At 39.8% G+C, this 14,209-nt stretch overlaps 1 protein-coding gene across 3 annotated transcripts in view; it reads left to right on the top strand.

Annotated features, from left to right (window-relative positions):
- Positions 1 to 11,151: 11,151 nt before the first annotated feature.
- Positions 11,152 to 14,209, top strand: part of bcam (basal cell adhesion molecule (Lutheran blood group)) — a 67,412-nt gene continuing 64,354 nt past the window's right edge. For all 3 annotated transcript variants that reach the window (XM_008431162.2, XM_008431161.2, XM_008431160.2), the window contains exon 1: positions 11,152 to 11,443. In XM_008431162.2, the coding sequence (XP_008429384.1) occupies positions 11,380 to 11,443 (64 nt within the window). In that variant the 5' untranslated portion in view covers positions 11,152 to 11,379. The remainder of the gene's footprint in view (positions 11,444 to 14,209) is intronic.

Here is a 14,209-nt window from a genome sequence, read left to right as displayed (position 1 = left end):
CCCAGCCCTTCAAGTCAAGCTAAACAAAGTACACAGACAGCCACAGGGAGCCCGTCGGCTTGCAAACACTCCCTCTTGCTTTTATTGACAGAAACCACCTCTTTCTGTTCTCTCTTCTTTTCCGGTCGTTCTCTCTATCTCCTGCCCCAAGTTGATTTGGCACTGTCTGAAATACATTAGTCTGCTTCTCTGTTTCCAGTCAGTCAATCCTTTCCTGTAGATGTACTGTTTATTCTTTTTTTTTTTATTATCATACTGTCTGCAGGAGTTACAACCCATTACATGAAGATAGTGTTTTTGTCCTTCTCGTTCTTCTACTTGCAATAATTAACTCTCCACACCAAATCGTATTTTACCCCAACCTATTCTGACTCCACCCAGCCCTAATGCCCCCCCGCAGTCGGCCTTAATGTATGATCAAGTGTTGCAGTTCCTCGGACCCCCGTTGTGGCTGTAATAAGGTAATTACCCCCACTTTATAGACAAGATGGGGAGAGATGGGAGTTGGTTTCAGCTGGAAAGAGAAAGTGACAGAATGCAGAATGAGATGGCAGAATCGATCAGGCGGTCCAGGTCGATTGAGCAGAGGGATGACTGGGAGAAAGTAAAGGGTGAAATATTTGACAGTCAGCATGATGTACAGGAGATCATCCAGTCTTTTTTTTTTGTGCTCAGTGTGTGTGTGTGTGTGTGTGCTCCGTGAGAAACACCGTCTGGAGCACCGTGTTTCAGAGGGGCATGCTTTTCTGCACCCTGTGGTGGGGGATGGGGGTGGGCACATCAATAAAGATGTTCAGGCTTCATTGGACACGCACAGATGGGGCCCTTTTGTTGGACCACAAAATGCACACATTGCCATGTAAAAGCTAACTGATATGGGCAGCCAATCATGATCTGCTGATTGAATTCTGATTATCAGTGGTTGGCAAAACCACGTCCGTCATTACATTTTTTTTTTATTTACTAATTATACACTCATGGGCCACTTTATTAGGTACATCTGTTCAGGTTCCTGTACACGAAAATGGCTTCCCATCACACGTTCCGTTATTGTAAAGCATCTGCTTGAATTTCAAATTACAGTTACACCCAGATAGATGGAAATTAAGTTAAAGTGTAATATCATACAAAAGTTAGGGTGTGAAAATGTTATTTGATCACACTTTTAGGTATGTTTGAGATTGTTTTAGACAATCACCTGAACCTGTCCTTCTTTGACTAGATTCAAGGTCTGGCGATCCGGCCGTCCGTAAATTAAACCCTTTACGGACGGCCGGATCGCCGGCTGAGTGTCCTAGAATTATCCCTCATCTGGGACAACAGATGAGGGATAATGAACTCCTAACTTATGGAGGTATTGTCATTCTGTAACTGGTGGATTGCTGGTTTGAACCCCTGCTTCATCTATCAGTCAGTGTGTCCTTGTTTCACTTCTGTCAGAGGTTGTGGCTGCAGTATAGTTTACCACCAACAGTGTGTGAATGACTAAGATAAGCCACAGACTAGCTGGGTGCTCTAAAAGTACAGACCATTTATCTTTAAGACTAAGGTTGCTCTGGCTGCTGTTTATAGCAGGTAAATGATGAGATCGCATGTTTTTGACCTAGTTGTTGCTCTTTAAAAGCTGACATCCACAGCAACTTTGACTCCACTGTTTACACAACCATTAGTGTGTCTTTTGGGGGATATTACCCATCAAAAGCGAATCAGAATGCTGCGTGTAATCATAGCAAGCCCACCCCCACCCCCCAAGAAGGTCTCAACATGCAAATAAGAATGTGTGCACATAAATACACCATTTAAGTTTGACAGAGGTGGGAACACTTTCATATTTCAGCTGTAACCGCTGGGGAGGACACAGATAAATTGCTCTTGCTTGCAATTCATTCAGAGGCAAAGGATGATTAATATTCCGGAAAATAGTTTATGAATTCCCATTGAAAGCCTGAGGGTCTGAATATGAGCACGACGCAAACGTTGAGTTGGTGTAGGGTTGATAAAGTCCACAAAGCCCAGCAGGCATGCCGGATTGTGAATGTGTGTTAATGCGCAACATAAAGTGCAGCGCTGGATGCGCTGGGGACTTTGAAGGCGAAAGAGCTGATTCCTAATTAATTTTCCTCTGAAAGCGACATTAACATCCTTTGCTAAAAACATTTCTGAAGGGAAGCCAGTTGTAGTTTTTGAGAATAAAAGCTGCTTAGAATTTACATTTGGAGTTTATGGAAAAGTCATATGTTCTTGTTTTCTCTCTATTCCCGCTTCTCTTTTTTCCTTTCAGCTTATTACTTTTCATGAAGGATGCAAGCTTTTTTTAAAAAATTGTTTATTTCGATTAGCCAAAATATACAAAGAATTAACAGACATCGTATTGGAAAACGGTCATAAGAGAAGACGTCATGTAATTTAATAATACAAAAGCCTGCTTGTTCACTTTATACTGAAATGGATTTATAGTAGCAAAATTAGATTTTATGCCATAACTCTACGTAGAGCATGCTCAATCACAAGTAATGATTTAAGTTTAGTTGTTGACAATATATGAGCACAAAAATAAAAAAAGGTTCCCCAGGCTTTTTGGATAATGTTTTATAGATGAGGAAGAAAACAAATGGTTGCTTTTCACATAAAAAAACTCACAAAACAATTATTTTTTCTCATTTCAAAGAGAGAAAGGGTTTTTAATACTCCATCAATAATGCTCAGAAAAGAATTAAAAAAATAACAAGATGATCCAAAACAGAAATTCATAGAATTAGAATTTCCCTATAGAGAGTGACTCATGTAAAGTTGAACAAAATAGATGCTGTTCTGAAGTTTATTCTTTGCACTGTGATGAAAATAATGTTTGGTGAGGCTTTGGACCATCTCTGTGGCACTGAACTATTCAGGGGGTTCAAAGTATTTGTGAGAGATTTATTTGAATGACACGTGGAGGTGAATCAAACCCGCTTTCCATATCCCAGTTTAATCACAAAGCTTCTTTTTGTAACGGTGCTGCAAAGGTATTTTCCTTTCTGTTCATAATGTTTGGAAATGACACCATAATGATCGTCCCCTGCTGCAGAGAGATTCTTTATAGACAAAGTGCAATTTGAATATGTTTTAGGTAAGGCTCTATTGGAAAATGCGGATGCAGAAATGCGTCTCGTTAAATTAGAATGTCAAAGGTTTGTTACTGTTTCATTCAAAAGGGAACATTATAGATTTATGTCATAGATGTTTTGAGTGCTTATTTTAGACTGTTGCATATAACCAATAATGCAGAAAAAAGTAATTGCTAAATTGCTTTAAAAGTTAAGTGAAAAGTTAGGTGGAAGAAAAAACTTTCGTAGAAAAACAATGCGGCAAACAAAACCCTATTTTCAAGAAGACTGTGATGCAAAGCCCTGTTGAGTTTAGGGAAGACCCAGAAGGTGTAGACTGTGTTGTTTAGGGCATGTAATCGCTTTTTGCTGTACCATAATGTTTTTTCAAGACTAAAGTCAGCACATCCATCCTCCAGGATATGTTTGAGAACTTCATGCTTTCCGACTCGTGATGCTGTACAGCAGGACTTGATAACTGACCACACTGCTAAAAGCACCAGCATCTGGTTTCATTAACGTGGTATCACTACGTTTGACTGGCTTGACCTAAATTCACCAGAAAATCTTTGGAGATTTGTCTTCAGGAAGATGAGACCCAAGAGCCAACTGTAAAGATGTGCTGAAGGCCACTATAGCAACCTGGGCTTCCATGCCACGCTGCTTAGAGACAGAAAGCCATGCAGCAGAAGCCCTTGCCAGGTATTAAGTATTGATATCCATTCTCTACGCAGTTCACGGCTGTGCAGGCTGACATTTCCAAATTAACACCCTTTTTGTTGGTCTCATGTAATGTTCTAATTTTCTAAGAAACGAGTATTAGTATTTTTATTAGCTGTAAGCCATAGTCATCAATAATTGCTCAGTTATATGCTTGCAATACATTCCTCTGTGCGCAACGAACGAGTTTCACTTTTTCAATTATACCGCTGAAATAAATCAATTTGTTGATGATATTTTAACAATTCCAAAGTACCCATGAATGAGAATCACTTTTCCACAAACATGACCTTAACCTGTAGGCTCAGAAGTGTCAGGGCAACTCCCATATTCTCCTGTATATTCCTCTCAGAGTGACAGATCCACCCAGGAAGCCACTCTGGGAGTGGGTGGCATCATGACAGGCTTACTGTCCTCTGTGACACTTTTCAGGAAACAAAGACAGCTATGTTGGCGCTCGGTTCCTGTCATTAAAACCTTTCTGTTGTTTCTTCCGTTTCACATCAAACCACATCGCATCTGGGATAAAAAAACAAAAAAACGATGCTGTGGTTAATCATATTAGGTTAATTTCAGTGACAACACTGCTGGCTGTACAGACCATCAACACCAGTTGGCAGGAAACCCAAGTAATACGACAAGAATGTGCGTGTAATGCTGAGTTCCCTGGGAATGGATTCTTCACAGCGCATTGTCCGTCATCGTGACTTAGGTTTCACGTGACTCACGGCCCACTGTGCATCAGTGCCCAGAAATCTGTAATGACTTTGTCTGTGGCCCTGCCAAAAAGTCAGCGAGAGTGGGGACATATAGGAGAGAAACAAAGGGTGAGATCAAAGCGTCATGAGGGAAACGAAGGATGGAGCCTCAGCATATCATTCTTTGCCACAACGTTGGGACATGAGAATTAATATGAGATTACAGCTACCTTCACTTTTCATCTTTCCTCTTCTTATTTCTCTGTGCTTTTATTCCCCGGGGCTACGTGTTACCCATCCTCTGACTTTGGAATTAAAGCTCTCTCCTCCTCTTCCTCTCCTAATCTGCTCTCTTCATTATTCTTTCATTACACATCCCTGTTCCCTTTGTAGCTCCCCCATGTCTCTATTTCTCTTTATCCTCTCGCTTTAGGGCCAGTGTGTCAAATATTCCCTCTGTCAGGTAACCTCATTTCTGACAAGGGGTGGGGGTGGAAATCATATTAAACAGGGGACTAAAAAATAGGCTGATTTGTAATTTTGACAGTCTAACACTCAACTTACACTCAGGTTCAACGCACGTCAAACCATGTTGACAACTCTGTGTTGGCAGAGCTGCCATGTAGTGTGATGTTCTGCATGTCATTGTTTTAGTGAAAGCAATTAAGATGAAGCACATCTCCTCTGAAAGGACGAGAGGTATAGAATGGATCTGTCAAAATATCATTCTGACAGGTTGCTCCATAAGCTCTACAGTGCGCATCTGTTGCACTATGGCTCGGCCACGCTGAAAAAAAAATTCTTATGTGCTGATGTGTTTACTTGAAAAAAAGAAACAAAACAAGGCTATGATTTGCAGCTTCCCTGAAATGGGCTCTAAAACCATTATGCATCTGCCTCATGTTGTTTTGGCCAGAGATTTACTCGTCATTGTCGTGAATGTCATATAAAATGTGGTCGGTCTCAAGGTGGAACGAGTGTTTGACGCACGGCTCTGGTGATTTTTAATAGCAAGAGTTGGGGAAGCAGTTTTATGAAATAATTACACATACAGGTGTAGTAAAACAAACACCCTCACTGAAATTTGGTTAGCAGTTTTTACAGCTACCAACAGTCTTGTGGCATAATTAGGGCTGATATTTGACCACTTTTCTTATAAATAATGATGGATGTCACTTAAATTGGCAGAGACCCAACATTAAAGTAACAGGGCGTAACTATTAACAGGACTGATATTGGACCCAGTTCACAAGCTAATTGTTTAAGATTGTTGTCTTCTTACAACATCAAGTTGTTTTAACCATCAGTGTTTAATTATAATGCTATCACAACATTAGCGTTGCAGGTTTACTGGAGTCCTCCAAACAGAACTCTAGTTATTGTTGCCAAACTGCTGAATCTCTTCTAATGATAAAACTTTTCCCCAGAAGCCATTTGGCTTGTTTAAGAGGGCAGCAGCAAATTCCAGTACTTTTTTTTTTGAACAAATGCTTCTTTCTTTGCTAGCAACCTCTCAGTCTCTGATTGTATCTAACTTGTAGTACTTAAAAACCATAAACAAATTCATTCACTCTGAGGGTGATGGTATTAATCAGATGCTTGGATGCAGCTGGTTGTTTTAACAGGAGAATGGTCCCAAACAAATCAAACATTATGCTTTGCTTGATATCCGACATCAGTCTTACTGGAAATGTGTAGATTATTCTGAAAAACTGCATCCATATCAACCTACTATTTGATTTAAATGTTCTTCACCAAAAATCCAGCCTGGATTATGCCAGATGTTTAACAGCTGCAACATATGTGGTTGAGGTGCGACTTGCCAAGACATTTGCTCAAATAATACTAAAGCTATATTAACATATTTAAGCCTGTATAATCATTCCAAACAGGAATGATGATGATTAAAAGCACAAATTAAATATATGCTCACCATGAGAATAAACTGCTGACTTAAACTGCAAACAAGTTAAGCTGAGAATCTCATTGACTTGAGTCTGGCTGCTTCAGAAAACTTGTAAGACTGTAGCTGAATGTGAAGCAACTGGGTGAAAACACCCTTAGAGCCCATTATGTATTTCTGAGAATTAGAGGATTTTCCCTCCTCGGCTTGGAAGCCCCCAGGAGAGGGAGATCAAATACCACATAGTCTTACTCATCACTGATGGGAAGATGAAGCCTGACATTTACGAGCAGGTTGTTGTGACTTCAGCGCTGATGCAATGCACCTGACTGTTGAACTGAAGCTAAAAGCAAAACTTTAAACCATTCAGCCGATCTGCATTCTGAACACGTCCTGTGCATAAGAACTCTGTAGAAAAACAACACGATCTACTAGCTCAACTGGGTCAAATTTATTTTAAAGAGAGACTAGCCTGAACATACATCACTCGGAGCAGGATAGATCCTTTTTCGCGTTAGAAGATGTAAGCTGCATAGACATGGGATTTCAAGTAGAATGCCCTCTGGATCTACCTCAACTGGAGATATTCAGGACATGTCTGTTTGAAGGAAACTGAGGTGATTAAACCCCACCTGCCCTGGGAACATACCAAGGCAGAGAGGCATGTGGAATGACTCGGTGTGGTACAGCTGCAGCCTGGTTCTGTGTCAGCAGAAGAGAAATGGATGGAATGAGGAGGAAAACAGAACTCAGGCAACTTTTAGAGACAAAGGCACCTGGTTAGATTTAAAAGGCAAGAAAGCAAGCAAAGCCAAAAGAAAGCAAGCAAACCAATGCACTTTGGTAGCAGTGTCAGTGGAAGAAAGTTACAATACAGATTTTTGTAGAATGCACATTGTGGTGTTAAATACTTTTGATCAAGATAAAAAGAATCAGTACCTTTAATTTGTACTTGTAGAAGTTCAACACTACAAAAAAACATCTTACAAAGTAGTTTTAATCTTCTGAAAATAGTGGCAATTAAATTCAGTTTCACAAATGTCATCTGCAGACGCTTTACATAGAAAAAAGTCAATTTAATCTAGTTATCAAACAATGCAGTCCAATTCAGTTTATTATTCAAATTGCTTAAAAACAGTTTTCCATCAAAGGAGACCTGGGAGATTGCATCGAGTCAAAAGTAGGAAGTTAGTGGTAGTGGTGGCTCCTTCAGTGGCTTCTTCTAGAAGAGAAACTCATCTTAACAGACTAACTAGTTACATTGACTGTTATATTTACTTGAGTAACTTTAAAAAAAAATATATATAGTTTTACTACACTGTACTTTTTAGTTTAGAGTATTATAATACTTGAGTAAAACCTCTTGATAATCTCCTGACTGTAAATAACTTCACTGAATGAGGAGCAAACATGTTTAAACCAAAAATGTACTTGTTCTAAACCTGGAGCTTAAATTAAAGTGAACTTTCTTGTTTGCACACAATCTTTGTTGTTCTAAAGCTATTTTCTGTCTGCTGAACCGGTTATACTGCCATGTGGAAGTGAATATACCGTAAACACTATACATTGTAACTGCAAGCACTTTACCCTTTTCTCATATATATCTATTACCTAGTGGAAGCTGTCGAAATGGGATAAATCTGGATAAATAAAGGTTATTATTGATATTCGTCATTGATTTGTATTCATTTTTTTCATTTTAGTCTATCCGACTTTGCACATAATTATGTTTTTGTCTGTTGACATTATAAAATATCAAATCAGATGTTATGATCATTTACTCAGTAGGGTTTTTTAAGAATACTCCTGAAGTACATTTATTTTACTTTGTGCTAGTCTCAACATAAACCCTCCAAAACTATGTTGAACTTTGTGTTTGCGAGATTTGGAGGTTGCAAATACTTTCACAAGGCCCTTTACACAGACAGCCGTTTCCCTGAAGAAGCATTCCCTCTGTGACATTATGAAATGCCGCATGACTAGCATAATTAAATTGTTAGCTTCTTCCTTTTGATGTCTTAACTTTGCTTCACGTGCCTCACCAGACAAGCCTGAGAAAGTGACTTGGAACGTCCGTGTTTACGTCCCTCTTTTAATCAGTCTGTGTCCTCTATTATCGTGTACATTTTCCCTTCATTTCTCCTTCGCTGTTACATCTACAATCCAATTCCATTCCCAGCTCTGTCCTCATCACTCCTCTCCACTACTGCAGATCCATTAGGTAATGAACCAGCTCAGTAAATCACTGCTACTGTACGTATGACTAAAAGCCTTACATAAAAAAACAAAAAAAAATCTCCCATGCTTGGCTAAATCAGCATTCTCCACAGCGATGCAGCATGATGCAGGGGTCTTACGTAAGGCAGAAAAAAAAGGACCATGCTGTGCTAAGTCCTTCACCACAGGACAGGACACTTGTTAGTGGATCTTATGTCTCAACAGCACGGAGAGATGATTATGAGTGGGTCAATATTAGGAATCACTGGCTGTATTGATGTTCGGAGGCTGCTGGGAAGACTTGCCTCTTTCTCCTGCTGTTAAATCCAAGAATAGATGGGATGAACAACTTTTAGAGAAAGAGAGGGCTTTAGATGCTCCTCTCGTCTATGTCCCAATAAACTCTCAGTAGATTTATACTCTCCTCCCAGTGTCCTCTATGTGAAGAGCAGCTGTGAGTGCACATTCTTGGGAGCTCAGCTAACAGATCCCATCCTAAGATGTGACTGCTGTGTGCGCTTGGTGACATGGAACAGGTTGCTGGTATAGCTTTTCTTCAAACAGGGCTGAGAAAATATTAACCAGCTGTTATGGGCCAGCTATGTTAGGAATGCATGTCTTTGAACGCAACTGCTCTTTGTAGGATTTTTATAACCTGAAGGCCACGTCGATGCTTTAGTGTGCCATAGCGTCCGGCTGACGGAAACTACAATGAGATATATATTTGCGTTGTCCACTGAAGTGTACGCTGGTTTTATTACACTGGGTGATGCTGGAATAATTGCCAGTTGTGTTGTCCAGTCTCAAGCTTATAGGATTTGCTGTGTCCAAGTACTGAGACATAAATGCAGCATTGTAAATAAGATAAACTAAGCTTGTTGGACCTTCTGGACACACCCTGTAAATACCCCAACAAATTCAGGGGGGATTACGTGTCTAGGAATGAATAGTATGTCAGACAATGACAGACAGCTTAACATGCTTTGAAGAGCTTTGTGTCCAGTTGATCCAACAATCTTTCTGAATAACATCTGGGGGAAAAAGGTTGATGTTGTTAAAAGTGTAACAAACGAGATTCCTTATTTTGTGGGATAAAATGATTGAAAATAAACAGATTATTTTGCCAAACATCATTTCTCTCTCTCTCTCTTTATATNACCCCCAAACTGGAGCAGTGGCTAAAACAGATCCCAGGAACAACATCAGACATCTCAGTCCAGAAATGTGCAGTTCTAGGCACAGCCAAGATACTGCGCAGAACCCTCAAGCTCCCAGRCCTCTGGTAGAGGACCCGAGCTCAGAGGATGAAACAGACCACCCACGGAGGGTGAGAAGGGAATTTTTTTTTTTTTTTGATCCCTCCAACAGTAAGAGTACCTGGAAAAATTCACTTTCCTCCAACCATTATTAGATGGAGATGATTTCCCATGTGTACACATGCAAAATGGTCTCTTTTCCAATTTCATACTTAATCAGCAGTTAATCGGCTCACATCTCCATATATAATTTGCAACAGTGTTTTTCACTTTACTGTCTCGCTATTACATAAATAACTTCCAAGTAAAACATATACTTCAAAATAATAAAACGATCAAAATATATTAATAGATAACAGTAATTAATAGAATTGTAGGCTCTTTGCAGCAGTACTGCATCATTATTAAACTCTGCAACAATATATTGCCGTGATATTGTCCTCTGTCTGACTCTTGGGAACTTAAGAGTTATCTTTTTAGCTAATATCATCACTTAAATGCTTTTTTTTATTATTATACCAAGTTGGTCCACCAGGCAGGCTTTATAAGATGAGTTACAATTTATGTTTTTAAAACAGCATTCATTATTGCTATACTTGAAACAAAGGCAAATGAAGTAAAAACACTTTCCAACATACTGTCAGTGGCTTCTATTCCCATGTTTGTAATAATAAAATAGCAACTAACTATTCTTTTCTATTTCATATTTTCTCAATGTGAAGGTAAAGTTGAGACTATGTTTATTGTTTGTATCTTCCATAAGACCGTAATGTGGTCCAGGTGAACGTGGGCTCCCTCCAACATGTTTTACACACAGATTCCAGAATTGCATGCTTTGCATATTTAGGAGGGGGCTTGCCCAGGGCGTCATTCACGCAAGAACCGCACTTATCTTCCACTTCTCAGTTCCATGAGTGCATTTAATGTGATGTTAAGATGTTAGCAGCAGCAGCGAACTAATTTCTGATTTACACAATCTAGATCTTCTCCGAGAAGCTTAGTTATTAATAATTTAAGCGCAGCTACAGTTCTGGGGTTTGCTATGAGTCACCCAGCCTCATGATAAAATCACTTTTAACTTTCTTTAAAGCAGTCCCGCGGGCCCCCAGCAGACCTACGCGATTAGTCAACCAAGTCTTTTCATTGCAACTGAGGTGGAGAGCCTGGCAGGGGAGGAGGCAGGGAGGAAAAGAGAGGAGGGGGCTGTATTTGGAGAAGAGGGGGTCACCTTTTGTGCAAATATATCAGCCAACTAGACTGCCACTCGAATCAGGTTTCTGAGAGGGAGAGAAACACAGAGAGAGAGAGAGAGGAGGAGAGAGAGAGAGGCGTTCATTTCGCAGGGAGAGAGAGATACGGAGAGGGAAAACATCGTTGGAGCATTGAAAGAAGCGAAAGACTTACTACTGGGTCAAATTTACAGATTCTTCATCTCCCCCAAAATAAATAAAAACAAAGTGAGGACTTTGTTCTAAAAAAAAAAAGTTGAAGACGCAGTCATGACCGGAATAAGGTTGGGACGCAGAACACCGCTGTGCACCTTGCTCCTCTGGATAATTCAAGGTAAGTCCGCTACTTAAAAAAAAACAACAAAAAAACATACACATAACTTTAACTTGCTGTGAACTGGTGCAGGTTGGATTTTCGTGCCTGCAGGCTGTAAGTTCCCCACTTCTCTGCTCCGCTGACTCCGACTTTGAGAGCCACACCGAACCTGTCTGCACACGCCGCGTTGCGTTTCGCCCGCGGTTTGTGGGCAACTTCTTTTCCACTCGCTGTGGTTTGGTTTGGTTTGGTTCGGTTCCCAGTTTTTTTCACCGTTAAACAACCTGTTCGGTTTTGGAGTTTATACAAAAGACAAAAAAGAACAAGTGGAGAAGCAGGCACATTTGGGCGTTGGACGGAACTTATTTATTTCAACTCGGAATTGGCAATAAAAAGTCGCTGCAGTTGCGCAGCCGCTGAGCGTGAAGTGATTGGTCGAAGTGTGAAAGGTGACTCTCGGTGGAAGTGCTTGGAGTTTTCACATGCTACTCCTGCTACTTCAGAGGGCTTCAGCTAAAGAACACCTAGTAGTGTCTAAATTAAAAATCATAATGTTGTATAAATGTTTTTTTTTTAAATCCCTCATAATTTTTAATTGCTAAAAAAAATACCACAAACCCATAAAGAAAATGCTCCCAAATCCTAAAATCTCCTCAGTAAACCTCTCCCTTCGGATTTAGGAGTCCCTTTCATTGTGAAGACCATACCTCTGGATCAAGATCAGGCTGTTTTCCAGCTCTTTGATGTCTGATCTTTGGGATTTATGTCTCCCTTGCTGGCACTGAGCCTCCACCCTCAGCTCTGCTTTGGTGCTGCCAGAAACACTTAGTTCTAAAATCTAACCTGTATTTCTCCTTATTTGATCCGTATTAAACACACTTTGGTCATGGCTTACCCATAGAGGACTATTTATATAGTGCGCTTGATGCTCATCTTTAATGGTCCAGTTGTTATTTTTTGTTGTCTTTTCATCCTGGGGAATATAATTTTATTTTTTAATCATCACAATAATCTAGAATCTTTGCATGCACATTGCTTAGTTCCATTTGTATGACATTGAAATATATGTAAACACACACACACACACACACATACAGAATCCTGGAAGTTGAGAATTACAGCTCTGCCTTTTACCTTTTTGGAGGGAGGGGGTGAAGGGTGGAGCCTGAGTCTCTTTCTGTGCTTTCCTTCCTTCACCAGCAGCTCTGTCTCACAGCAGACATTTAAACCTGAACTATGGTGCCTTGTGAAAGTATTCACACCCCATGACCTTTCACACGTATTGCAGCATTTGTTATTATTTAGTGTGATAGCTCAAATATCAATTAGCACATATTTATGGAGTAGTTTTCAACATTTTCACTTACAAATCTGAAAAGTGTGGTGTGTATTTAGACTTGCAGTTGTCAACTAGTACTTGGCATTTTCCTTATTCTCCATTGGATTTGTATGTAACTCCACCTATCTTTCCTTTTGACAAGCTGCCCTTTACTTACTGAAGAAAACAATCCCAAAGCATGATACTGCCACTACAGCAATAAAAAGGGCATATTAATGAGGGCTGTGTTTCACCTGGGAAAAGTTCCAGCTTCCAAGACAGAAATTGAATTCAACCTCAACAACCTGAGCTAATTGTGTCACTTTCAGTTCTTGTGAAAGTGACATGGTTCTTCCATTGTTTTTCTTTTTGTTGCTTCCTTTCTGTATCCACCTCAATGTTGCTTTTGGTTTTCTCAGTTCTCATTCTTTTTCATTCTAATATTTCTTTAAAATATCCTGGTTGGGTCTGTTGTTTGGAAGTGACAAAGTTATCATGCGCTGCTGTTTCCCTGGAGCTTACAGTCCAACCCATAATGTGTCCTGTAATTGATAGAACTGGGTGCAGTGTGCAGCATATCACACAGCTGCGCTGCGTTGATTAAAAGGCTCGGTTCCAGGTGCTAAGAGCTTATCTCCGCCCAATTCCCCCCCCCATCCCTCCCTCCATCCATGCTGCCCCACACCCTGGTAATGTTGCTCTAAAGAAGAAAAAAAAACAAAAAAACTTTGTCTTCTTCTTTTTGGGAGTCTCATATTTTTCAGTCTCCCTTGAGCGTCTTTTTGTTGTTGTCTAACAATAGCAGCTCTTGTTGACTTTCACAGGTTGCTGGTCTCATGCTTGCTGCTTCCAACTATGTCAATGTTGAGCACAGATGAGAAAAAATATACAAACACAGACCACCCAGATGTTTGCTGTCACTTAAGTGGGTTAAAAACTCTGTCAGTAGTTTGTGAAAGAAAGCTTTTACTACCTAGTCATTCTTGTTCATTAAAGCACCAACTACTGGCTGCTGAGCTCTGAGTCTTTAGCCATTATAAGATTAAAGTCCAAATAGGCATAAAATTCTTTTGGTATGAACAAAAAATACCACAGTACCTTAGTGTGTGCACTGAAATATAATGATGAAAAACTGACTTATTTAAGGTAAAAAAAAAGGTCTCTATTGCTGCTAAATAATTTATTGATATAATTCAACATATATTTCTTCCATTGATCAGCTCCTATCAGTGATCTGTCACATACAGTACTGAAAAAAATCCCCATTCTCTAGATCTAGACATTTTTGTAAAATGTGTAGTTCTGAAACTACATTTGTAAGAAAATAAAATTGCATATCATCTGCATAGCAGTGATAGTAGAGATTTTTAAAAGACAACAGTGAGGGACCAAATGGGAGCACATTAAGCAAAAACAACAATGGCTCCAAAACTGAACCCTGGGGAACTCCAAATTAAGCAAGATTT

The sequence above is a fragment of the Poecilia reticulata genome, linkage group LG16 (assembly GCF_000633615.1).
Source record: "Poecilia reticulata strain Guanapo linkage group LG16, Guppy_female_1.0+MT, whole genome shotgun sequence".
NCBI lineage: Eukaryota > Metazoa > Chordata > Actinopteri > Cyprinodontiformes > Poeciliidae > Poecilia > Poecilia reticulata.
Note: the sequence above shows the minus strand (reverse complement) of the source record. Positions and strands in the feature narration are given on the sequence as shown.